This window comes from Zophobas morio, unplaced genomic scaffold (genome assembly GCF_036711695.1).
Source record: "Zophobas morio isolate AGI-343-1 ecotype UQ-CSIRO unplaced genomic scaffold, CSIRO_AGI_Zmor_V1 ptg000017l, whole genome shotgun sequence".
NCBI lineage: Eukaryota > Metazoa > Arthropoda > Insecta > Coleoptera > Tenebrionidae > Zophobas > Zophobas morio.
In genome coordinates this window covers 18,234,353-18,262,010 of record NW_026972122.1, presented here as the reverse complement: position 1 = coordinate 18,262,010, position 27,658 = coordinate 18,234,353, and the positions used below count along the sequence as shown (strand labels likewise).

The following is a 27,658-nucleotide window of genomic DNA, read 5'->3' as shown; positions in this document are numbered from 1 at the left end:
TTTTGCCCACATACTCGTTTATGTGGTAACCTGTTCTCTATTAACTAACCTTGGGATATATGTATGACGGCGACGTTGCCAAGTTTCAGAGGTCAGAACGTACAGTTTATATGCCGGAGGTAACAACATACCAAGGTTAGTTAATAGAGAACAGGTTACCACATAAACGAGTATGTGGGCAAAATCGCTTACAGGGGAGGAGAGGTGTCAGCCCCATGTGACGTCAAAATGAGGTTGGTATCACTTGGGAATTTTTAGTACTTGTAATTTTGAGTTGGTGTGACCGATCAGCTGATGCCTTTAATCTGTACAATCTGTACCGCTAATTCTGACGTTTGGTGTTAGTACTGCTACGAAAAAATTAAAAAAATTAGCTAAAACTGTTTGATGTATGTAAATAAAAATTATTATAAAATTTTATCTATTTTTACTTACCAGTAGTGTTAATGTTTAGTTGTAATATTTTCACAAGTTTAATATTACAGTGAATTAAAGTGGTGTTTGCCTAACAAAAAAAAAATTAAATTTATTTGTGTTTAAGCTAAAATGAAATGTTTTGATATATTACTAGAAAGGAAAAAGTAAACCAGTAAATGCAGATTTTCAGATTTTTTTGCATAAAAAAAAAATCAGTTAATAGTGTCGCATTTGTTATTTTCAAGTTCTACTGGCAGCAAAACATTTTTCTTGAGGTTTATTAAATTGTTCTTTACACAGGATTGAAATTTGCGAAGTAGAAGCGGTCACTTGATTAAAAGTTTCCGTTTTTAGTGCGTTACTCGAGTATTTAAAACGGGCAATTTTCGCGCCATTTGAGAGCCCCTTGTGACGTATCAATATGGCATCCCAATGTGGCAACCTTATCTATTAAATGACTTTGGGTACGTACAAAAAAATTGACAGTTCTTCGCGAAGTCTATAAGAAGTCAGAAAAACTTATTTTGTGTTATCAAAATTATAAGGGAAAAATTAACCCTTATCCAACCTTTTTAGACGCTACTGAACGATAAATAGGTAAAATTAATTTATTTTAGCAAATCCTAGCAACTGTAACAATAAAACTTTTGTCAAGACTAAATGTTGCTATAGAAACGAGAGATGATCTTTTTATCAGAGGCGTACAACAAATTTGGACATAAATTTTAATAATTTTTGTCTCTAAAAAGAGAACACTTTTACCTGAACTTTTTTTAACTTTTAGCATCCATACGTCAAGACCAAATGTCGATTTTATTTTGTACGTACCTTTCAATAACACGCTGTATACCTAATAAAGTTTAGTTTCTTACGTACGAGCGGCCTATGGCAGAATTTTTGACATGTAGTAGAATTTAACCATTTAACACTGGCAACACTGTGTGTACGTCGACAAGATGTGAACGTTAGAGATGGGCAAAATCGTTCCACGCGTGGAGCGCTACAACCGCTACCGCTACAAGAAAATAGCGCTCCAAGTAACTAGTTACTTTGGAACGTATTCATCACGAGTGGCGTTTGAGTACGACGCTTCCACTTGTCCGCTTGGAACTTGGAACGAATGTTCCAATCTCAAGTACCAATATGTACAGTCGGGACCGTTACTATAAAACCATCTGATAAAAAGTAAAGTTGGCAGCACTGCCGTTTAGTATTTTATGATCAATGCGGTTGGTAACGACAGCGCGCATGACGCTTCGCGTTAACAGCTAGTTGACAGGCGCAACAATAATTTTCGAAAAGTTCGAGTCGTGCTTTTTTAGAGCTATATTATGCCTTCCCGACATAAAAGAACTTTGCTGTCGCAAAAAATGAAGACTGCTGTGGCAAAGTGTTACCGAGAAATTGGCGAGCTCGGTCCCACTTTGTCAATTCGACAATTGGAAGAGAAAGTCGCAACCATATTTTCGGTACAGTACTCCTTTTGAATAAGCAGCGGCTTTCAGATATTCTGTCCTATGTACCCGACAATCACAACCGTTAATTTCTCATTATTTCCTTATCCTTTATAGTGCTCAAGAAGTCAGATCCGAACCATAATTTCCCAAAATAATGCCGGCGTTCCTATTCTTGATCCCCAAACGGGCAGAAAACCAAGATGTCGATTTCACACTGATTTCCTATTTAAAGAAGAACTGAGCCTACAGGTCTACCAAAGAAATAAAAAGAATGAATATTTCACCGCAAGGGATTTATTTCAATTTGCAAGAACTGAATTAGAATACACAGCGAGTTTAACAACACTGAAACGCATTTTAAAATCAATGGGGTACAGGTACAAGAAAGTGAATAACCGAAAAATTTTAATTGAGGGACCTAGACTTCAATCTCAAAAAATTAAATTTTTAAGGCAATATTTGCAACTGGTAGATCAGAATGTAACGTTCGTTTTTCTCGATGAAACGTGGATCTATGAACATGGTTCTGCTGTAAGAAGGTGGGTGTTTGAAGGTGATAGAAGGGGTATGCCAGAGAAAGTTTGCATGAATGAAGGAAAGCGATTCACAATACTTCACGCCGGGGGCAAATTTGGTTTTCTCGAAGGATGCGATTTATTTTTGGATAGCAAAGTAGATAGTAGAGATTATCACAAGACGATGACTGGGGACCTGTTTAAGCAATGGACTGAGCAACAACTAATTCCAAATGTCAAACAGATGAGCGGCAAAGTGGTTGTTATTATGGATAACGCGCCGTATCATTCAGTCCATGCTGAACAGCTCCCCAATTTTTCTTGGAAAAAGTCAAAATTACAACTTTGGTTGCATCAAAACGAAATTCCCTTTGATAGTAATTTAACGAAAAAGCAATTGTATGAAATAATAAAACCTAATATTCTTTCCCGAAAAAAGTACTTAATTGACGAGTTGCTATCCAAAAATGGCATACAAGTATTACGACTTCCCCCATACCATTGTCAGTACAACCCCATTGAAATGGTATGGGGTTTTTGTAAACAATATTACAACAAGCATATTCTTGAACAGCCTTCAGGAAAATTAAAAGTTGCTAATTTATGGAAAAAAGCACTGTCTAAATATACTCCGGAAATGTGGCTAAATAGTGTTAAACATTGTGAACAAATAATTAAGGAAGACTGGGTGCGATTGATGGGGAATGAAAGCGTGCAAGATATACCACCGATAATTATATCACTCGCAGATTCTGATGATGAATCAATTATAAGCTTTAGATCAGAATCTGCAGACGATATTTCCTTGGAGGATGAGAATCTGCTTGAATGTAGTGAAGAAGAAGATGAAAGAAAAATGGTATGCAAGGATGAGCAAATGATTTGTTTGTTAGAAACAACAGAATCTGAAAATCAGAGTGATGTGGAGCTTCTTACAGTAGAATTTGTTGATTAACTGTTTTTAATCTACATAGAACGGGAAATTTATTAATCTCTATACAATTGCACTGTATTGTATTGTTTTTTTTTACGTTTTAAAGTAATCACAGAGAATGATAAACTAGATTTCACTAGTCCTTTCTTGTTTCTCTGCATGAATATCCCACAGTAGGTTTTTATTATATTGCTATAATAAATTTGTTCCAATAACACTGGTGTAGTTATAAGTTCACCCATCTCATTTCTGTCTTTTGTATTCTTATCTGCATAAAATATACACAGTATTAAGTTCATTGTAATAATATTAAATTTGTTCAAACGCTGCTCTTAAGTTATGAGTCCACCTTTCTTATTATTTCTCTTTCAATTTGTTTTTAAATGTTCATTTGCATGGACATGCACATCTTATGCCTGCATTGTATTATATTGGATCTGTTCTAATTCTACTGTCAAGTGGAAGTTATGAAGTCACTTATCTTATTATAAGCATCTGCCTAAAATGCATAATGTAAATAGAGCCTTGACTCTCAAAACTACTCACAATTTTGTATTTTTCCCTCATAAAACTGTATTGCTGTTTCGTGTGTTTGAGATTTTGTAATAAAAACCTTTTGCTGTACAAATCATATACTATGAAGCATAATTAAGCAATTCAAAGAACGATGTCTTACACACACCTGTCCTCTGAAACAAAGTTTTTGATTTAACCACAGCTATATTCAAGTGTGTACTACAAATTTTGAATTTTAGTTTCCATGGGGCATTTTTCTATGTATGAGTTTCACTGTCTTCTTTTCCATGTAGCTGTCCTATTTGAAGTCGAAACATTTTTTAGTAATTGTAAACAGATTTAGCAGTTGTGTTTGCAAATAAATATTTAACTGCAAGCATTTTTAATGCTCTTTTTCGAAGCATTCAAACTTTTGAGACTAAAAAAAAACTAATGATGACTAGTTATCAGATATGCATAAAATTTTACCATTTGGAAAATCCATAAGTACAAAAAGTACAGAAAAATTGGTTTGCCACGTTTTGTCACTCGAACACTTTTTTCATCAAGTAAAGAAAACCATCTTAAATTTAAACAGTCAGCGTGGCAGGATATACAAGTAAATTTCCTTTATTTGCTATATGGTGGGAATTGAGTATTGTTTGTTGTCTGACCTGAATCGAAATACCTACGCACCTACAAGCGTATAATTATTTTTTTTCACTAGTAGCGTAGAGATGCACCACTATCATGCTTTGTCTGTGAGTAATAAATTCATTTTTCTCCATAATGGTAATTAAATTTGGCTAATGGAAGTGAAGTTAATGTTCACCGAGGGTCAATAACCATTCTATTTTAACGGTCTATAATAAAAATTGAGGTTATGTAACGCCTTAACAAACGAAAATTGGCGATTATTACCAGATTTTTTAAATCATTTTCACGAGGAACAGTATCTCTAGAGGGGTACATAGTTCACAGCTTGATATATTTCCTAAAAAAATAACAAATTAATTGACAATTTGAATTTACAAACCTCATCATCTACAAACCAACATGAAACCAAAACTTTTCAAACGTCGAAAAATAATGACGGAAAATATCAAAACCTAGTTAGGTGATGTTAGTGATGTTATGTTCCTTTTAATAAATCGAAATTTTTTCAAATGTGTTTTGTAGTGCGCTACTAGTGAAAAAAAATAGCATATACCTACGCCACGGTAGTGAAGATATATAGACCTCACGCTTACAATAATCCTTGACGCTTCACGTCTCGTGCTCTAATCTGCGTTCAGTCTATATAATGATTATCTTCACCATAGATAGGAGACATATATACTGTTTACTTCACTACCTTGGCCTATAATATACAAGTATTTTCCAGTCACTATTAACTCAACATGAATATCGTAGAAATTGGATTTGGGTACGTTTCTCAAAGTTCTTGGCATACTTACATACGTTAATTTATTCAACTTTTTGACTGTTTCCTTGTTTTTATACAGAAGTCCTCGGTAATTTTGTATCTACGTAAGTGGTAACCACCTGTGCTGATCAACAGATATTTGGATACTCTTTATCATTTTACTGTGTTACAAGTCCCTATTTGACAAATTATTGACAGCATCATAACCTAACAGAAGATTTCCCCCAAAAATCTCACCAAAACCCATTAATTCAACTTACACTCAACAAATTTTGAAAATTTACACTAGGGAGTGGTTTTATACTAATGGCCCCGACTTTAGCGAACGGACATTCTGGACACAATAAATACTGACAACAATTAGGACGGGCACTCTACTTTCATTTTAATAAAAAAAATAATAAAATAAACAAAACTACAAATATTTTTATGGTCTTGTTTTCGCAACTTTCTGTGTTAATTCCCAATCTTCTACTAGACTGAGATTTTACAAATTTTTTCGTTTCCTATTGAAATACATGTATTCAATTAAAACTTATTTATAAACTATTTTATACCTAAGCTTTTATATCTTTTCTGATAATGAGTCATTTATATCGACCGTCGCATTCTTACAAAAAATTATCGAATATGCAGCGTCTTTGATACCGCCCTCAAACAAAATACAACACTTGCTGATTTTGCAGATTGCTTTATGATAAAACCGCTTTGCTTTTTATTTTATCTGTTTATTTAAATATTGTTAAACCTTTACTTTTGATCTGCGTTGCAAACATTTTGTTTTTCTTTTTTTTTTTCATAAATATTATAAAATAAATACCTATTTATAAACGTTTCCTGATATCTTTTTTTGTGTTGATAAACACACAATTATTTTAATGACTGAAAGATTATTCTCTTTTTTTTTCAGTTACCAAGCCCTCACTATTTGCGTTTCTTGTAACGTTTCGGACAAACGTGTTTTATGATTTCGTTCCTTGAATTTCCGTCCCGTAACTCCCGTACAAATATCGTTTCAAGTTCCAAGTGGAACGCAGAGTGGAACGTGTTACTTTTGTCGCGAGGAGCGCTACACTCCGCTACTCGGTGGTAGCGCTACAATGGAACGGTTCCTAAAGTAACGACCCATCTCTAGTGAACGTGAACACAAAATATTTCAAGACATTGTGGTTGACACTGTTGACAGATACGTCGTTCATGGATGAAGGCGTGGTGTTCAGAAAAAAATATCCTGAATCCTTGGCGTAGTTTGAAGTGTTGTACTATATTATTATTGTGGTCAAGTGCTGTTACTAGAGTATTCGAAATTTTAACTCTTTACAAAACTGATATTTCCACTTAGCAGGTAATTAACTTAACCTTATAAAACCTTTAGAACAATTACTGTTTGCATGCAACCTCAAGTACTTAATTACGTATTACGTTATTAAATTGTTTGTACGTGGTAAATGTGATTTATTTCAATAAACAATTTTTCAGTTGTCAATAATTATAATTGCGTTCGTAAATCGCATATGGTAGGCATTTACAAGGGGCACGTGTTATGCCTATATGAACCACAATAGTAGTTTACGATACAAGTAACGTTATTAGGGTTTTTACATTACGAGGAATATGTGTGAAGAACGAGGGGCGGTAGCCCCGAATTCTTTAAAATTTCCGAGTAACGTAAAGCCAGATAACGTTACGTGCATCGTAACACGTTTTATTTTATCCTATAATCACAATTTAACACTATAACAAAAATATTTTTTCTACAATCGTGTAAAAAATGACTCATATGTCAATGGTTTAGAATGCAAAAAGTGGCACTTTCTTGCACTAGTGCAAGAAAAATTTTATTGCACTCTAATGTCAGTCTAAATAACGTCAAATTTTATTTATATCCATAATTTCTTTCACCGAAAGGGAAGCACGTATCATGGAATATTCGGACCAGAGGGTAGAAGACTTTACCTTCGTTGACCGATCGGAAAAATAAGCCAGAACCACGGTTTCTGTTAACTGCACAACATTTTTGTCCGCATACAATTCTTTGAACTGGTTGTATGTCAGATAGATCAGATCATATTGTTTTGTGAGATTTCTCGGGCAATAAATTAAATATTGCCACATTGGCCATCTCGGTAATTTCAGGGTTTGTTTCATTTTCGCTCGAATCGCTCATTTTGGGGTCAGCACGGTTCAAAACACTCAGTCACTACTTATTTATGGCGTTTTATTTTGCAATTTGTTTTTTTTTGGAAACATTGTTTGGTTGTCATGGTAATCACGGCTACATAAGACGGCATGATGATACCTTTTAGTTGTTGTAAAATTTTATTTAAGTCTCCAATAAAACTGATGCATTATACCCACGATTGTAGAAAAAATGTTGTATGGAACACGTGCAAAAGTGTTCTTGCACTTGACGTATTGTCCGACTCGACCTTTGGTCTCGTCGGACAATTGTTACGTCGCATGCAATAATCAGTCACTTTTTGCACTTGTTGCATAAATAACTATTTAACGACAAAGTTCAAAGCGCACGAAAAATCAAGTCAGCTATGCCTGCGCTGATAGCCACGGTATTAGTTGTTTACACTGAAAAAACGATTGTTTTTGATTTTGTAAATGCGAGAATGACTTCCAAAATAAAAGGCCGTTGCTGCAAGGCAAAAAAACAGCTGGCAGGTATCTCAAAGAGGTAGTAAACTTTAAGACCTGGAAAAAAAAAACACGATATATAGATTAATTACTATTAGCAGACGCTTCGGAATTAGTAAGTTTTTTAATTTTTATGTCAACAGCTCTAAAGGGAAAATGTCAGTGAAGATTATGATTTCATAACAGCATTAGTGTTATGAAAATTCATAACAGTACTAGTAATGTAAAGTATGCCTTAACGTAACTCGTTGTCAACGTGTTATCGGTATGGACTGTGTGGTTACAATCTATCTATCTTCTATATAAATAAAAATGAATCGCCGAAATGTATGTACGCGCATAACTTCAGAACGACTGCACCAAATTGGATGATTCTTTTTTTTTATGTGTTCCTTATTGTCAGGACAAAGTTTGTATATAAGAAAATGTATAAAAAATAAGACAGCTAAAAAATCAAAAAATTCTAAAAATTTTGTATGGGAACGCCACTTTGAATTAATTTCAATAGTTGGCGTTCCTGACGGACCGGTCGCCTAACTGACGTGTCATACAAAATTATTTCTTCCGTGCGATTGTGAAAAGTCTATTGCATTTCAAATCGTTCTTTGTTTTTTCGTAAAAAAAAACGTTGTTTATTTTAAGAAAAGTCTTAGTTAAAGTGAATTTAGTTACACATTGCGAAAGTTTCTTATTAATTTTGATCTGCCATTCTATTTACCTATATTCACTTTGTTGGTTTCGACAAAACCTCAACCTTTACCGTTATTCGAGGATTTAATTTAAAGTTTTCAATATTTTAAAATTCCCAAGACAAAATTTACAGATTTGATTGACTGTGAAAATAATTCTGTGTCGTTTTATGAAGTTCATTACAATGCCGAGAAGACGACAAGCTGACATAGGTCCACAAAGTCAATCAAATGTGCGACGAATTACCTTAGGTGCAAATCGCAATGATTTATTTCATAGGTAATTCGGATACGGAAGTTGATCGGCGTTGTACTCATAATCAACATAATCAAACATTGAAGCGAGACATTGGGTAGTATGAATAAAACTGAGTAGATACTCATATTCGAAGTACGAAGTACCTACTTCATTATTACTTTTATATACCTGAACATCTACTCTATGTACTGAGTACCTACTTGGAAACATTGTATCTCCCCGGACACAAGTTGAACATCTACGCGTTTTGTGAGCATTTAATCTAAAAATGAGCATCGTCGTGGCAAATGACTGAGTTGTGTGTAAAGCAGCTTACAAAACGAATAGGATCGTTGTAAGAGTGAATTTTGACTAAACATGACAACTTTCATGAACGTGGAACGTCGTCAAAAGGTGCATTCAGTTTGAAAAACACATTAGGAGCGGGAATATCGAAAACTTTCAGGTAATTAACTTTTATTTATGCATAAATTGTAAAGTGCGTTTTTTCTAACACTTAAGATTCCCATCTTAAGGTGTCTACCCCATACTAACTTATATTTTGGTGAGTCGATTTTTGCCTTGATGGTTGAACACTGTCACTGTTTTCCGTTTTTGTTGTATCCAAATGCTACTTGAGCATCAACTGTTACCTACTGAAGTATTAGCATCATCTAGAAAAACTAGAAATATTTTGATTTGATATTCCAGTAGATACTTAGTTTTTCGCGTATGAGCATCTACTGAGTTTTATTTATATCAACCATTGTCAAAAAATTGATCGAACTTTGTTTCGACAGAACTTCCTTCGCATCAAAAGTATAACGAAACATATTCAGCATTTTCGAGTTGAGTCTTTTCTTCACACAATTTTGTGATGACCTAATCAACATTTACGATCAACACGTATACCACCTTGGATTGGTGCAGTGTAATACTAAAAATAACTGTATTATATTCACAAAATTATCTGCGAAAATCGAGTGAGCCGTTCCATAAATTTTTTGAGGGGAATAAATAAATATTTTTAACAATTTACCATGCTTACAATAACTTTAAAACGTCTGCAAGATCTCAAACTATTCATTTCTGCAACTCTTGAGTTATTTACTAAAATAAATTGACTGATCCATACTTTTTTTTTGTCACTGTAAAAGCAAATCTAAAAAATATGAATGCAATGATAAATTACGAAAATATACTGATGATATTTTGCACATTTTAGATAGGATTTATTCGGCAAAATCTTGAGATGATGTCATCAAGTTTTTGGGCTTGATAAACAGATATATTTTGATTAAAAACGTACCATGTCAAACAGTAACTTCAAAACGTCTGCAATTTTTCAAAATTCAGTTTTGCAATTCATGATTCAATCAATAAAATAAATTGAGTCAGTGGTTAATTTTTTTGAGACACTCCCTATAAGCAAAACTAAAAAATATGAATGGAATGATAAATCACAAGTATAGTCTTATCCTATTTTGGGCATTTTAGTTAGGATTCATTTAGAAAAATTTTGGGCTGACGAGATCAATTTTTTGGAGGAAGTAATAGTATATTACATATCGAGGGTGGTAAGAAGCTAATTACGAACGAAGTTTATACACGAGCGAGCGTAGCGAGCGAGTGATGTAATATGAGTTCGTAATTAGCTTACCACCAGAGTTGTGTCATATACTTTTTCTACGATCTACAATGAAAAATCGCTTTCAGAAGAAATTTTTTTGGGAAAGCAAATATTTATAGTTGCTATGGAAACTATTCAAACAGGCACGTAATATATATATATATTACGTGCCTGTTCATTCATTACATGCCAGTGGGTGTAACTATGGCTTTACTATGAGGCTAGACAGTTCGTAATTCATGGATTACTATGTGGGAGTAGAAAATAGTATATTACATATCGAGGGTGGTAAGAAGCTAATTACGAACGAAGTTTATACACGAGCGAGCGTAGCGAGCGAGTGATGTAATATGAGTTCGTAATTAGCTTACCACCAGAGTTGTGTCATATACTTTTTCTACGATCTATAATGAAGAATCACTTTCAGAAGAAATTTTTTTGGGAAAGCAAATACTTATAGTTGCTATGGAAACTACCCAAACAGGCACGTAATATATATATATTACGTGCCTGTTCATTCATTACATGCCAGTGGGTGTAACTATGGTTTTACTATGAGGCTAGACAGTTCGTAATTCATGGATTACTATGTGGGAGTAGAAAAATATATTTTTTAAAACATCTGCAAGATTTCAAAGCATTCGGTTTTGCAGATTCAAAATTAAATTGTAGGTGAAACGAAGTTCACGGGGTCAGCTAGTATAGGATAAAACAAAGGGGGGCTTCCGATCTGTAGAGAGCTCATTCTGTCCATACCCTCATTCATGAACAGTGGATGTTGGATGTCCACGGTAACTACGGTTTTACAGTGGTCATTCCTTGTTTTACCACATCGCGATGCGGTAAAATAACTCGAAATTTTTTGGTTTAAGAGGCTTTTAAAAAATAAATTGTTCTACAAATAATAAAAGATGCCTGTATAAATACAATTTACGTAGGTTTTTGTTCAACAGAACGTTTGACAAATAAAGCAAATTAATATTTTAAAATGAAAATATGACAGCGCCATCTTACGACAACCATTTCAGGCCGTAACAAATTTTTACCTAACCAATAAAATCTTACCAAAGATAATAGCATATCTGAGAAGTGTTTCAAGCATGCATCAACTGAGTATCCACATATTTATCGTAAGATATTTTGTTCAGCTAAATCAAACTCTTTGTACTCTACCTTATCTATTTTTAGGGCATTATGAGGTGGTTGGGAATTATTAATTATGGTGGCGATGTTGTACCTCTCACTTAAATTGGAGATATCTTCATTAGCAGATAAGGATTGTGTGTGGTGTGATCAGATGAGTAAAATAGGACTTGCCTTCGTGGTGTATTTATTTTTTATGTTGTCGGTTCAGTAGCTGAGGGAAGAGTGTTAGAGTTTGTGATTTGAAAATGAAAAGACAGGTCGGTAGAGAGCGGTGAAACGGTTGTGTCGACAGGGTTCTTGGAAGGCACTCGAAATCTTCGAAGGATAAGAATTATTAGGAAGAGTGAACAAAAGATAGGTTTTACGACATGTAGGTCGAAGGACGAAGAGAAAGTTTCAGGGTGATAGTGGTTGGAAGTCAATAAATACAGACCATACACAAATATTACATGTTGCACAATTTTGTGGGATTTGCTAGCCCCCACAAAATGTTGCTAAATCAATAGCACAATTACCAGTTGGGTTGTGCTGCATATGTTACAGCTAATATCCGAAATACGTTATTATGCATAATAACTAGACATTTTAGGAATTATGCGTAATAACTAAACTTGTCAGTTATTATGCATAATAACCGGAAAGATTAGGAATTATGCGTAATAACTGAAACTTTCAGTTATTATGCATAATAACGGAAACGTTTAGGTAATATTGATAATAACTAACAGAGGAACAGGAATTATGCATAATACCTGAAACACTAGTCATTAAGCATATTGCCTAACATGTCCAGGTGATTTCACAAAAAACGGGACAAAATGAGCAAATCAGGTTCTCATAGATCAATGAAAAGCAATGGGAATATGACGTTTATGTTACTGTAATTTGTCCCGTTTTTACTTCCCGAGCGTAAGCAAAGGAAGTATTGTAATCGAGTCCGTCGGCCGACTCTCTACTTTTACGTTTTCTCGATCTTTCATGACCCCTAGAGGACGAAGAAATAGATCTCCCGTTTCCGTCTGTCTGTCCATCTGTCCGTCTGTTGGTCTGTCCGTCTGTCTGTCTGCCGTCCCGGATTTTTATTAGACAGATAATCTCCGAAAGTACCGGACTGATTGTTGTGAAATTTTGTACTTACATTAGGAATATCATGTAGATGGTAAAACGCTAACCAAAATTTGTCTAATCAGCAGCCCCACCACTAATGCGATGACGTCACTTCAAAATTGTACATAGTAAATGGGTTTTAAATTGTATAAAATAACATAGTCCTACACATGTAGTTTACGACTCTGAATTGAGTTTTTACCCGAAACGTCCAGATTTTTGGAAAAAAGTCAAAATTATAAAGCAACATTTTGCAATTAAATTTTGAATCTGCAAAACCGAATGCTTTGAAATCTTGCAGATGGTTTACAGTTATGATAAGCATGGTAAATTTTTAGTCAAAATATATTTGCTTGTCCCCTCCAAAAAATTGATGACGTCAGCTCAAAAGTTTGCCAAATAAATACTATCTAAAATGTACAAACTATGAAGAGTCTATACTTGTGATTTATCATTCCATTCATATTTTTTTGATTTGCATATACAGGATGACTCAAAAAATTAATGAATGTGTGAATTTATTTTATTGATTTAATTAGGAACTACAAAACCGAATGCTTTGAAATCTTGAATATGTTTTACAGTTACCATAGGCATGGTCAATTTTTAGTCAAAATGTCTTTGTTTCTCCCCCCTAAAAAATTTATGACGTCACCTGTAAATTTTGCTGAATAAATCCTATTTCAAATGTGCAAAATATGTTGAGTCTGTATTTGTGATTTATCATTCCATTCATATTTTTTGAATTTGCATGTACAGGGTGACTCAAAAAAATTAATGAATGCGTGAATTTATTTTATTAATTAAACCGATTATTTTGAAATCTTGGAGATGTTTTAAATTTATCATAAGTATGGTAAGATTTTTAATCAAAATATATTTGCTTTCTAAAATTGATGACGTCACCTTAAAATTTTACTGAACAAATCCTATCCTAAATGTGTAAAGAATGATGACTCTATACTTGTGATTTATCACTGCATTAATATTTTGTAGATTTGCTTATACGGGATGTCTGAAAAAAATTAATGACTGAGTCAATTAAGTGGATTAAATCAAGAATTACAAAACTAAATACTTTGAAGTACTATATACTTGGCAAATTATTAATCAAAATAAATCTGTTTATTTTCCTCACAAAACGTTATCTCAAAATTTTGCCCAATAAATTCTACCCAAAATTATGTCGATTGTAACTTACTAGTTAATTGTTTTGATCCTCTGTTTTGAGGGGACGAACTCATTCAAATCAAACTAATTTCTACGTGACATTTTTTCGATGCATAAACATAAACACAAGTTGTTTTTCTTATTGAGGGTAAGCTAAGGACGTTAAGTAATGGAGTCCATTGGGCAATTTGTTACTTTCAAATTTTCTCGACATTTCATAACCCCTAGACAAGGCCGTATCTAGGGGGAGGTTAGGGGATGCTCCCCTAGATCTAGACGAGTTATAATTAACCAAATATGAATTACAGCATCCAAAAACCGAATAAAATGTAGTGTTTTATTCAATAAACGTAAATCAGAGCAATAAAAAAGTCTGGTCCGTCGGCATTGTCATCCGGTTATTCCAATTCGTGGAAAACATGTTTTAGTTTAGTTTATGTTTCACCGTCACGTCTACAAGTTGATAAGTGTTATGGCTATTTGTCTTAAATTACAAGTGCTATACAGGATGTTCCTTTTATCTGTTCACGCCTGACAATTTTTGCATAGGCGACATATTATACACCCCAGAGACGACTTCGTTTTTAATAAGCAATCATAGGAATCACAAAAAAAAGACAAAGATGTCAATGCCAAATAATGATAAAATTGAAAAAATTAATACTTACTCAATTTTTATTTTAAAATGTCCCGCTACCAAAATGTAATCCGAAAAAAACACAATAGGCATGCAGTCGTCACGTTTCCGACAGCGAGGGAAGTACTGTCTAAACTCGTTAGGCCAATTTTTTTTTTAAATCAACTGTACATGTGATATGTAGGGTAAAGCGAGGCAGGGTGGGTAGCTTTTTTGAAAATATTATGCATAATTCCTGTTCCTCTGTTAGTTATTATCAGTATTACCTAAACGTTTCCGTTATTATGCATAATAACTGAAAATTTCAGTTATTACGCATAATCCCTAATCTTTTCGGTTATTATGCATAATAACTGACAAGTTTAGTTATTACGCATAATTCCTAAAATGTCTAGTTATTATGCATAATAACGGATTTCGGATATTAGCTGTAACACATATATTTTATACAGAACAATAGCTTGTATTTGCTTATATTCTAATAAAGTGTGATGTAAATAACTATTAATAATATGAGGATAAAAATAATTTTATTAACACCCGCACAGAACTAAAGTCATCTTGGCAATGAAAAGGTAACATTCAATATTATAACTGTATTTGTACCCCTTAAAGTGTCGTCCTTGAATTTCAACGTTGGGTTGTAATAAACAATCGTCTAATGGGCTAGAAGGTGCTTTTATTATTATCCTCGCTATAAAAGTGTACAGTTTGTGTTGTGTATGCACATTTTAGAGTTTTAAAGGATAAGAAAAGTTAATACAAGCATTTTGAGTAATTTAATGTTTTTTTTATCCATATATTGAGTTGTTACTTGTCAGGTAATGATAAGAATATTAGGACAATTTACTATTAATCAGGATGTAAACATTACAAAAGTACCAAAAAATGTTAGATATTATACAATCATTTTTCGAATAAACTTAATGATTGTAGTTTTTTTAATCTTGTCTTTTTCCATTTATGAGGAACCTAGTATTTTGAAGATTAACCACTTTTGGTATATTCTTACGATTGGTAATGTCTCTGGTGATCAATTATTTCTTAAAAAATGAACAAATGTGTGCTACAAACATTACTTGAGTATACGCATGGTAGTTGGTAGACGGTAGAAGATAAAATGATTAACTCAGCGACAAGTATAAACGGTTTTCTTTGTATTGAAGGTTTAGATTAAGTTTGATTAGAAACCAAAACAAAATCATGTTGCGTCAAAAAATTGAACGTTTATTTTTTCAGTTTATTGTCTTATGGTTTCTACTAGTGAAAAAAATAGTATATTAACCACGGTTGCAAAGCCACTTCTAGACCTCGCGCTTGAGAGCCCTCGACGCTGCGCGTCTCGGGTTCTAATTTGCGCTCGGTCTAGAATGCTTGTCTCTGCAACCTTGGCTAATAATATACTATTTTATTCAAAATATATTTACTTATCCTCTCGAAAAAATTGATGACGTCAGCCCAAAATTTTGCCAAATGAATCCTATCTAAAAAAAAAAAAAAAAAAATTCTTGATTGAACTTGATGTCATTTGCCTTTAACTTTAAGTTACATGCACCTTGCGAAATTGTTGAACCAGCAATTCCATTTATTGCAATTTGCCTATTTGGATTAATGACAATGACACATTAATTTAGAGTTTGAAAAAATAACACTAACTTAAGCTCCTGAATCTAATAAAATATATTTCCCCCATGTATTAATTTCTCATAATTTAGACTATCTACATTCAGAACTGCTGCATCAGCGAATTTCGAAGTAGTGTCTTGATTCACGAAAAAACGATTAATTATTGATTATTTTCACTATTCACATTATTTCTACCTACTTTTATTGCCGGTTCCAGAATTTGACATAAAATAACCTCGCGAATGGTAGTTTCTGTAAACTGTAACTTATATTATTATTGTCATACCTGTCGTTATTTCTGTTATTATTGTTACTTTTGTAGTTAGAGCCTCTGTAGTTTGTGTCTGTGTAGTTACTACGACCTCTAAAATTACTTGATCGGGATTGGAATTGTGTTTGCGGATTTCACGATTGATGATTTTCAAAATTTCCCCGATTACCAGAGCTATTGTACTTATCTATTAAAATTACAGGGTTATGACTATTACCTCTGAATGTGCTATGATAACTTCCTCTATGTAAACTGAAAATTCTACGAGACTGTGTGGAAGCATTTTCGTCTTTAGATCAACGATCCATTTAATTTGGAATAATTTCGTGCCTTAAAGATCGTACGAAGTTAAGGGTTCTGCAAACCGTTTGCAAAAGCATTTATGGCCAACTTTTCTCTTAAGATTTGGAGTGCCTCATTATTCCTGTGGACATGTTATTTTGCCTAACTTGAACTAACTGTGTGGATAAAGATGCGGTTGACTTTTTAGTCAGAAAAAAAACGTCTCGCATCCTGGACTGAAAGAGCATTTGAAGCATACACATTCTTTAACCGAATTTTCGGGCTTTTGTTAGCCTAGCTTTAAGTGGGATATAGTTAAGAGATTGTTTCCCATCGTTGTCTAGCAACGAATCGTACAGTTCTATGGAATCAATCAGTTGTTTAGTGACACTCGTGACACTCTATGATGACACTTTCGTTATCTTTCATCAAAGGCATCAGGCTCGTTGCGGTCTTTAAATTAAATTTTTGCGTCATTGTTGAAAGCCTTCCCCTAGTATTTTCTAAACTAATATTATTTCTCCTATCTTGCAAAATCTTGTCTAATTCGTTTTAATTAATTTAGCAATACTACCTGCATAAGTTTCGTTTTACTAACGGTTTCAGGGTCGTAGATTTCTTTATTGAATTTTGTCCTTAACTCGTCAAAACTTACCGTGAGTTTGTTTAGTTTCTCACGTTTTCTAGTCACCTTCTGAATATCTGTTCATCTTTCGTACGAATCTTGAGCAAGGTTTCGCGAAAACGCTCGTAATTCCTCAAGTAATTGTTTGAATGATTCAATCTATACCTGTATATAAAAGGCAATGTCCCGACTGACCTATTAACGCCCATCCCAAACCGCTAATGCTAGAAAATTGAAATTTGGAGAGAATGTTCATTTTATACTGGAGGCATCGTTTAAGAAGAGATTTCTCGAAATTCATCCCCAAAGGGGCTGAAAAAGGATGATAAAATTTGTATAGGACCAATATGTCTACTGTAAATTTACATTGTTACGTGAAACCTGGTATTAATTCTTGTCAACATATTTAAGTATTTTCCGATATTCTACCCCTAAGAGGGCGAAAAGGGTTGTGTATTGGCAAAAATATTTTTATGGAAATGTTTATTGAAAACCTGGTATTAATGCTCTTCAACACCAATAAAACACGTATTTAAGCATTTTCGGAAATTCGACCCCAAAGGGCGTGAAAAGTGGTGTCTAAGTTTGCACGACTAAGTTTGTATAGGAACAATATTTCTACTATAAATTGAAATTTTTACGTGAAACTTGGTATTAATGTTCTTGAACACAAATAATGAAACCCGTATTTAAGCATTTTCTAAAATTCAACCCCAAAGGGGGTGAATTGTGGAGGCTAAGTTTGTATGTGAAAATATTTCTATTGTATATTTAAATTTACATTTTTACATGGAACTTGGTATTAATGCTATTCAACACAAATAATGAAACACGTATTTGAGCATTTTCCGAGATTCAACCCCTAAGGGAGTGAAAAGTGATGGCTAACTTTATATGGGAAAACTATTTCTATTGAAAGTTTTTGACGTGGAATTTAGTATTAATGCATAATGAAACACGGATTTAAGTATTTTCCGAGATTCAACCCCCTAAGGGGGTGAAAAGTACTGGTTAAGTTGGTATGGGAAAGTATTTCTATTGTAAATTTAAATTTTTACGTGAAACTTGATATTAAATTAATACTCTTCAATACAAAGAATGAAACCCGCATTTAAGAATTTTCCAAGATTCGACCCCTAAGGGAGTGAAATGTGGAGGCTAAGTTTGTATGGGGAAAATATTTGTATTGTAAATTTAAATTTTTACGTGAAACTTGGTATTAATGCTCTTTAATACAAATAATGAAACACGTATTTAAGCATTTTCCGAGATTCAACCCCAAAGGGGGTGAAAGGTGGTGGCGAAGTTTGTATGGGAAAAATATTTCTACTGTAAATTTGAATTTTTACGGAGAACTTGATATTAATACTCTTCAACACAAATAATGAGACACGTATTTCAAATTGTTTCGAGATTCCACCCCTAAGAAGATGACAGGAGGTGACAAAGTCTGTATGAGCAAGAATATTTTTATGTCGATTTTTACTGTTAATTGTATTAATGCCCTTTAACACATTTTTTACTTGAAGGTTAATAATAATGATCTTCAACACAACGAATCGTCTACGCGAGCGATGCCGCGGGCGAAAAGCTAGTATTCATACATACATATATAATACCATAAGAGCTATTCATTTGCGCGATTAAGTTAAGAGGACCCGGGTGGGTTAGGTAGCTTCGTGCTTGCCCGCTACACCTTGGGTCGTGGGTTCGATTCCCGCCCGGCTCTGGGTGTTGTGTATGTCCCCCGTTCCCCTGTAATTGGGCCATCGGCCTGTAGGGGAACGTAATGAAATAAAATAAAAAAAAAGAGGTTGCCTGAGAACATGTTGCCTAGGAAAATATCACGAGCGCAAACACCGACACTGATTCGATTTAAAACCCGAAAACAAAGCTTGGGGGCTTTAAGAGGCAGTGGAGGTGTTTGCGTGAGGGATATTTTCCTATGCAACATGTTTGAAAGTAACCTTGCAAATTTAATCGCGTAAATGAATAGTTTGAATGGTATTCGGATGATTAATGCATAAAACTGCAACATCTTAACAACTTTGAGATACTGTCAAAATCAATTTAATGTCCAACAATCAGACCGCAATGTTTCAAAAAAATGTTTAACTCAAAAGTTGGCGGAATGTATGTAACTAACGTAACTTACTTAGTATAAACAAAACAAAAAATAAATTAAAAATTATAGGAAGTGTAAAGGCAGCCACACACAGAGAGGGAAGACTGTGCAGTTAAAAGTGTGCACGCTTGTCGTAAGTTATTAAACCCGTACTCTCTAAACGCCGCAACTAGATTTAAACTCAAGCGTGCAGCGACTTGTGTCCACACACTGAGTTTTCCCGGCACAGTTATAACTGTGCACGCTAAAAATCAAGCCAATTTTGATTCCAACAGACTTGACTGCACATGCCACATTCTTCCCCACACACTAGCACTTTTAACTGTACCCCGTGGCACGTACATTCAAGTCTTGACTCTTCCCTCTGCGTGTGTGGCCGCCTTAATGAAAAGTTTATTGAAAATGAATTCGAAAGTTCCACATCGATTTGGAAGTGTTTCCGGGGAAGATATTCGGAAATTGCTAAAATATATGACGAAAATACGCCTGATGGACTTCAACGTAAGTTTTACCAAGTAGCCGCATTTGAATTGGCTTGGAGAGGCGAAGTGGCAGGATGTCTTGTAGAACATTTTAAAGAAGAGACCCAAAATGACGGAACTTTAAGCAGTGCGTAATAATTTTATTGACAAGTTTCGTATTTAATAAAATTTTGGGTTGTAGATAGGCTGCAATATAATCCAATCTTCGGCAAGACAACGCAGGGTGGTGCTCACAAACTCGCGGAGGATAAATGGTTGGTACCTAACCATATCGATGAAGATCTATGCCCTGTCCGTCTATTCAGAAAGTTGATGTCCAAAAGAACTGACAGAATCACTACGTCAAGGCTTTGTTGACAGTTAATCCGAATTGGACAACTTCGAGTGATTGGTTTAAAAATATGGCCCTTGGGAAGATGCAGAAGGAATAGGCCTCAATGTAAAGAGAAAAAAAAATACCAATCACTCGAATCGAGCAGCGGCTGTGACTCATGCTCAGTTGGCAAAAACGGGTATCGGCGAACAGCAACTTATCAAATTAACAGGACGCAGCCCTACAAATTTCTTAAAATCTTATTTACAAATTGATGATGAACATCATATGGAACTAATGGAGCAGATGAGAAGTGACGAAAGGGTTTCGCGTTCGAGTTTAACAATTTCTTAAAATAAGGCTAAAGGCAGTGGAGTAACATATAATAACTGTACTTTTTATTTCAATTGTCAAAATAAAAATTAACTATTCTGTTCTAACATTACTGTGAATCTAGTGATTAAACACATCCTTACCTGAGCTGAATAAACACCAACTTGATATTTATTCAGTTAGTCCGGTCAAATTAGACATTCGGTGCTACATAAATTCGCAACAAGCTGAATTTTGGTACACTTGTTCAAAATATAATTATAAACAAAACCTGAAAGTTCCCCATCATTCCCGTGTATGGGAAAAATTTTATTCAAGGTCAAATGTCAAAAAAACGAGTTTCGCGATTTTCAGCAAAACGGTAAGTTTTATCATAAAAATACTTCAGACTAAAATTATAGATCATAAAATTATCTATAAAAAATGTATTTATACTTTTTTTCCTACGAGCCACCGTTTCCGAGATATAGCGGTGCAAAAATTTGTAATAGTTGTAATCGTCGTAACATGCATGAGTACGCCACGTATATTCATCTCTAGAGTTGTAATATTATATAGTATAGGGTAAAATACTACATACATTACTTCAGCTTGCTTTAGCAATTACAAATGCTTCCTTATTTTCACGCGTCTGGACATTTTCGTTATGCTAAGTATTGCAGGATATGCAACAATTACAAAATTTGATTGATTCTGAAGTTTACGCAAAATTTTCGGAAGGATTTTTCACAGACGTTCAGACAAATTAAGTTGTAGAACTTCAACAGACATGGTAATCGAACAGTCTATGATGAAAGCTATGAAGACAGATGGAGGTTTTGCGTAAACTTCAGGATCAATCAAATTTTGTAATTGTTGCATATCCTACAAGTAAATGTGTGCAGGCTTAGCATAAGGAAAATGTCCAGACGCGTGAAAATAAGGAAGCATTTCTTTGAAGCAGTTCAAATGAGCTTCCCAATCTCCCATACGCTCAGCTCTTAGGAACTCTTTAGCAATCGAAACCATATAAAAATATTGAATCCAAAGTTTTGCAGTTGGTCCTCTTTCCTCATATTCTTTTAGTTTTTGATTTAATCTGTTAAGTAAAGCTCCAAAACTTCATCATCATTTTCTATATCATTGTATGAAAAAGTGTTTTCTAATATACGCTCGATATTTATGATTAGATCTGCATTCAAGATGTCATCAATTTCAACGTCTTTTAATATTGTAATTGCTAAAGCAAGCTGAATTAGTGTATGTAGTATTTTACCCGATACTATATAATATTACAACTCTAGAGATGAATATACGTGGCGTACTCATGCATGTTATGACGATTACAACTGTTACAACTTTTTGCACCGCTATATCTCGGAGACGGTGGCTCGTAGGAAAAAAAGTATAAATACATTTATTATAGATAATTTTATGATCTATAATTTTAGTCTGATGTATTTTTATGATAAAACTTACCGTTTTGCTGAAAATCGCGAAAAACTCATTTTTTTGACATTTGACCTTGAATAAATTTTTTTCCATACACGGGAATGATGGGGAACCTTCAGGTTTTGTTTATAATTGCATTTTGAACAATTGTACCAAAATTCAGCTTGTTGCGAATTTATGTAATTTCACCCCAATTTTTTGGTCTAATTTGACCGGACTAAGTGTAATACTGTTGCTATTGCTTAAAATAAAAATTTTCATGCATTTTGATTGGTTGTATGTATTAATCAAACTCATATACCCGGTTTTTTTAACGTATTTACCATCACTCATCAAAGTCATTAATTTACCACTTACTAGTAATTAATCTGTTTACAACAAACTACGCTTACTTTGATGGGATCTTCTGCCACGTTGATCAGCTGTTGACTCGGCAAGTACGTACAGCAGGAAGGGGCGCAGATTTTTTTTGGGTAACTAACACAAAATAGAAGGCTTTCAATCTCCATTGATGGACGTAAAATGTCAGATTTTCTTATTAATTGTCAAAATATACTTCACGGCCGCATTCCCGCATTTACTGCACTTACTCATCTGTCACGCCAGTCGGCTATGCCTCGGCCACAAACTTCAGATCAGCCAAAAGTGATCTCCTTCACGTCCTAGATACACAAATTACTATTCTTGTAGTTTATAAACTAAAGTAATAAACTAAAACAAAAAAATGCAATGCCGTCTAATGAAAACCTTCTTATTTAAAAAAGTTTTCTTTGCACGGCATGGGAATGTGCGAAGTAGAAGCGGCCAGGGTTATTATAAGTTTCATTTAAGACGGACAATTTTCGCGCCATTTGAAAGCCCCATATGCCATCTCAATGTGGCACCTAATGCAGCAACCTTATCTATGAAATGACTTTGCCTTAAAATAACTTATCAGGTGAATCAATTAGATTTATTAAATAGAAGTAATAAATAAAAATTAACTTGTAGTTGGTGTTTTTCTCATTGCATGTAAAGTAGCAGACAATGAGAAGGTCACCTCATTTTGTGTTTATATTTTTATATTTAATATAATTAGAAGTAATATTTTACTTACAGAATTCCAATGGCCAACAGTCAAGTACTTTTGTCAGCTACAGAGAAATATGAATTAATTTCCCGGAATTTACAAGAGGTGTTGGGGGAACATAAAATAAAATCCATATTAAAGCAGAGAGATTTAAAAATATATTGGGGCACAGCAACAACTGGAAAACCGCATGTAGCTTATTTCGTGCCTATGTCTAAAATTGCAGACTTTTTGCGGACTGGTGCAAGTGTTACTATTCTTTTTGCAGATTTACATGCCTATTTAGACAATATGAAAGCCCCTTGGGAACTTCTTTCTTTACGAGTAACATACTATGAACACTGCATCAAAGCAATGCTTAAATCAATTGGTGTGCCATTAGAAAAGCTTCACTTTGAAAAGGGAACAAATTACCAGTTGTCCAAACAGTATACACTTGATGTTTATAAACTAAGTTCGATTATCACTGAACATGATGCAAAGAAAGCAGGAGCAGAAGTTGTAAAGCAAGTAGATCATCCGCTGGTTAGTGGGTTGTTATATCCAGGTACGTTTACATTTATACTTCCCGAGCGTAAGCTGAGGAAGTATTGTTGTAATAGGGGATACCTGACAATTGGCCACTTTGATATCTCCGAAAGTATCAGACCAATTGTTGTCAAATTTTAAATGTTCGTTAGGAATATCGCCCGATTACTGTTCTTCCTTAGCTTACGCTTAGAAAGTAAGATCCACGTTTTTAACATTCTGTTGCTAGTAAGAATATATCAACTTCGCAGGTTTTTTTCTTAAAATATTAATCATCATTTATTTTTATTTAGGACTGCAGGCTCTAGATGAAGAATATTTAAAAGTTGATGCCCAGTTTGGCGGAATTGATCAAAGAAAGATATTCACTTTCGCTGAAAAATATTTACCTCAATTGGGGTACGAGAAGAGAGCACACTTAATGAATCCAATGGGTGAGTAGTAATCTAATTTAAAGTTTCATTAATGAAGATAATATTTGACGTTATCCTTTAAATAGTTCCCGGTTTAACTGGTGGAAAAATGTCGTCCTCAGAAGATGAAAGTAAAATAGACTTATTGGACAGTCCTTCTGCTGTCAGACAGAAGTTAAAGAAAGCATTTTGTGAACCTGGGAACATTGAAAATAATGGAATTTTATCATTTGCAAAACATGTTATCTTTCCATTACTTAAAACTGACGAAAACTTTATCATTACACGCAAGGAAGCCAATGGCGGAGATGTCAGTTTCGAGTCGTACGAGAAACTAGAAAATGCATTTGCAAGTCAAAAATTACATCCAGGTGATTTAAAAACAAGCATGGAAGTGTACATAAATAAATTGTTGGATCCGATTAGAAAAACTTTTGAAGATCCATGCCTAAAAGAGTTATCCGAAAAAGCATATCCTCCAAAAAAGAAAGATGCCGAGGAAATTAAACCACATTGTTTAGATATTAGAGTGGGCAAAATCGTTGACGTAGAAAAACATCCCAACGCAGAAAATCTGTATGTCAGCAAAGTAGATATCGGAGAAGAATCACTTAGGACCATCGTCAGCGGTCTTGTGCATTTTTATTCAGTAGACGAATTGCAAAATCGCATGGTTGTAGTTCTTTGTAATTTGAAACCTATAAAAATGAAGAGTATTGAATCAGCAGGAATGATTTTATGTGCTTCAAAGTAAGTTTCGTAAATTAAATCATTATTATAAGATTCAATAAAAAGTAAATTAGCGTTCGTAAATTTGCTATTTGTTGTATATAGTACAGTTCTACATTAACAACACAAAGTGATTCTTTCTATATCTATCTATCTATCTATCTATCTATCTATGGATACTATACTACCTTTTCAGAACATACATTCCACAAAATGCCAAATGCGAAATTTTTCATGGTGGCCGGTTTTTTTGCCGGTCAGTGTAGATGTTGAATGAATTAATACTGTGATCGTTTTGTGTTTTGTTATATTTTTTTCATTACAATGTGTTGCTAGTTTGCTCTTGTCTTAAATTTATTAACACGCAAGCCAAAATATTTGATATGGAGTAGCAGTGCAACAGTCTCGTTAAGTCAAAATTTCTTGTTTTCTATAACGAGTAGAGGGGTCTACTCTAAAGGAATAAAAATACGATTAATAATAGGTTGACAATACGACTATAATGTATTTCGAAGCCTTTGGTATTTAAGATACAAATAATATATAAAAACTTGGGAATTTTAAATCATCATTACTCAAAACACGCTGGTTTTGAGTTACGTGAGTATTGCTCTCACAGTGCGAATTGTCTTTCTTAATTTTAGGTTTTAAGGAAATTAGCGGTGAACTCTAGCTGGTTAAGAATCTTTAACATTATGCAAACGCAGTGTTTATAATGATTGAATTTCTAGGGACGAACCTAGGCAAGTTGAAATTTTAATACCACCTGAGAATGCTGTTCCTGGAGAAAAATTAATTTTTGAAAGCCACGAAAACGGAGAGCCAGAACCTGTTTTAAACACAAAAAAGAAGGTTTGGGAAAAACTGCAAGCCGATTTTAGAGTTAATGGTGATTGTATTGCACAGTGGAAAAATTACAATTTAGTTACAAAAGCTGGAGATGTAGTGCAGTGCAAATCTTTAATTTATAGTTTTGTCAGATAATAAATGGACCACTAACAAAGAACGATTATCATAAATTTTTTTGTACGACCCAGCGTGAGGGCGCCTAGCAGCGGTAGGCTGCGTCTGCTCGTGAAGATCTATTTGCCGTAACCACAGCCACAGCACGCGCCACGGGTTTTAATCACGTGCATTCCTGAGGCTTATTTATTTACATGTGGTAAAATTATGCCAAACTGTATCAACAGCAGTGGCGTAAATAGCACCCCCGCAGACCCCGCGATGCGGGGGAGCGCAGCGCCGAAAGGGGCGCAGACCGTAACGTTACCGATATATTTTTTTAAAATGTGCAATTTCCAAAGAAAGGGTTTTTATTGGAATTGAAAATGAGATCAGGTAAATTAAAATAATTTATTGTTATCGGATACACTGATATCATTTGTTTTTACTTTTGCTTTATTTGAATGGACTTCTTTCTGCTTTGTTAATAATAAGTATCAAACGTGTTGTGGCGGCGGGCTGCGGGTTTTGTTTGCTTTTGTGTGCAGAAGCCGCCGCCGCTTGTAAGGAAATTCACTAATTTTAATTTACCATTCGATCACGAGGCTTCAGATTAAGAGGAAAATAATACTTAATCGTAATAAGTAAAACGAGTGACATCAAAATCTCAATTTCTTACAAACTATTTTAACTCACAACCTGACTTAAGTGTGTACATTATGTCGTGTTATTGGTTAGTGGACAAAGACTTCGAATTTCGATTTTTAAATAATTTGCACGTTTATTTTTTTCTACATCAAATCAAAATGTTTAAAAAAACGTCCCAGTGGTGCTGAATATAGAAAAGAAAGCAGCCAAGAGAAGAAAAAACTAGTAAGTTACCGAAAATCGTTTCTTTTTTTAAAACAAATGAAGGTGCTAGCACTTCTAAAGCTGAGGAAAGTTTAATCTCTGACCGTCCGAGGGAGGGGGAGGAAACACCAAAAGAAACTGATAATAACGGTAGAGATTTTTCTTTTAATTTTTCAATGAAAGACAATGATGACAATGAAAAAAATTTTTCTAACGAAAATTTGTCTCAAAATTCTTGCATAGTTACTACAGATATAGATTTTTATAAAAAGATTGTACTCGATAATGACACAAAAATGCATATTGTATCTTGTACACCATGTAAACCGCAAGATCCATTTCCAAAAGATCCTATAACTAACAGATCTTTTAATTCGGATTACTTTTTTACTAAAGCAAAATCTGGTCAAAAGTTGGAGAGATTTTGGTTATGTTTTTCCAAGATATTTGGTGGTGTCTATTGTGAAGCATGTTGGCTTTTTGCAGATAGATCTGATAAATTTTATCAAGATAGCTGGTGCAAGGGGACTTTAAATGACTGGCAAGGTCTCAGCAAAAAAATTAAGGACCATGAAATGAGTAATATTCATACAAGAGCTTGCCTTACGTATAGTCTTTGGAAAAAACAAAAAGGCCTTCCATCATTATTTCAGCCAGAAATTGCAAAGTGGCATGAAATTTTAAAAAGAATTTTGGATGTAGTTGTGACTTTAGGAGTGTGTAACGTCGCCTTTCGTGGCCATCGTGAAAATATTAAACAAATTGACAATAAATCTGGAAAGTTTTTAAATATTATTTCACTATTATCTAGATACGATCCTGTATTGAAAAACCATTTAGAAAATGAAGAAATTAAATCAAAATATTTAAGTCCACAAATTCAAAACGAATTAATTACTTTAGCTGCCAAACATGTCTTAGAAAGTATTGCACAAGAAGTTAAAAAATCACTGTTTTTCTCTTTAATTTTGGACACAACTCAAGACATTGCCAAAATCGATCAGATATATGTCAATAACTATTAGATATGTCACTGTAGTTCCGGATACCAATATTAATATATGTACATGAGTCATTTCTCGGATTTATTCCAATAACAAAACAAAAACTAAAAGATTTAGAAATAAAAG

The 27,658-nt window shown here is 34.0% G+C and overlaps 1 protein-coding gene and 1 long non-coding RNA gene across 8 annotated transcripts; one reads left to right on the top strand and one right to left on the bottom strand.

Annotated features, from left to right (window-relative positions):
- Window positions 1-949: 949 nt before the first annotated feature.
- Window positions 950-25,740, top strand: LOC135130176 (tyrosine--tRNA ligase, cytoplasmic). Of its 2 annotated transcripts, none has more exons than XM_064057535.1 (5): window positions 950-1,014; window positions 23,094-23,611; window positions 23,886-24,026; window positions 24,092-24,755; window positions 25,466-25,740. In XM_064057535.1, exons 2-5 carry the CDS (start codon window positions 23,101-23,103, stop codon window positions 25,716-25,718), a joined length of 1,569 nt encoding a protein of 522 aa, XP_063913605.1. In that variant the 5' UTR covers window positions 950-1,014; window positions 23,094-23,100; the 3' UTR covers window positions 25,719-25,740. The 2 variants fall into 2 exon arrangements, with proteins under 2 accessions (XP_063913605.1, XP_063913604.1); XM_064057534.1 differs by lacking the exon at window positions 950-1,014 and adding an exon at window positions 6,375-6,589.
- On the bottom strand, window positions 2,159-5,476 carry LOC135130183 (uncharacterized). 6 transcript variants are annotated; one of them, XR_010280690.1, is made up of 6 exons: window positions 5,276-5,476; window positions 4,871-5,178; window positions 4,740-4,812; window positions 4,308-4,681; window positions 3,870-4,257; window positions 2,159-3,822 (listed from the first exon to the last, which is right to left on the bottom strand). It is a non-coding gene; the product is annotated as an uncharacterized LOC135130183 (long non-coding RNA). The 6 variants fall into 6 exon arrangements; XR_010280692.1 differs by lacking the exon at window positions 5,276-5,476 and having other exon boundaries at window positions 3,870-4,012; window positions 4,063-4,257; window positions 4,871-5,236; XR_010280693.1 differs by lacking the exon at window positions 5,276-5,476 and having other exon boundaries at window positions 4,308-4,514; window positions 4,565-4,681; window positions 4,871-5,233.
- Window positions 25,741-27,658: the final 1,918 nt, after the last annotated feature.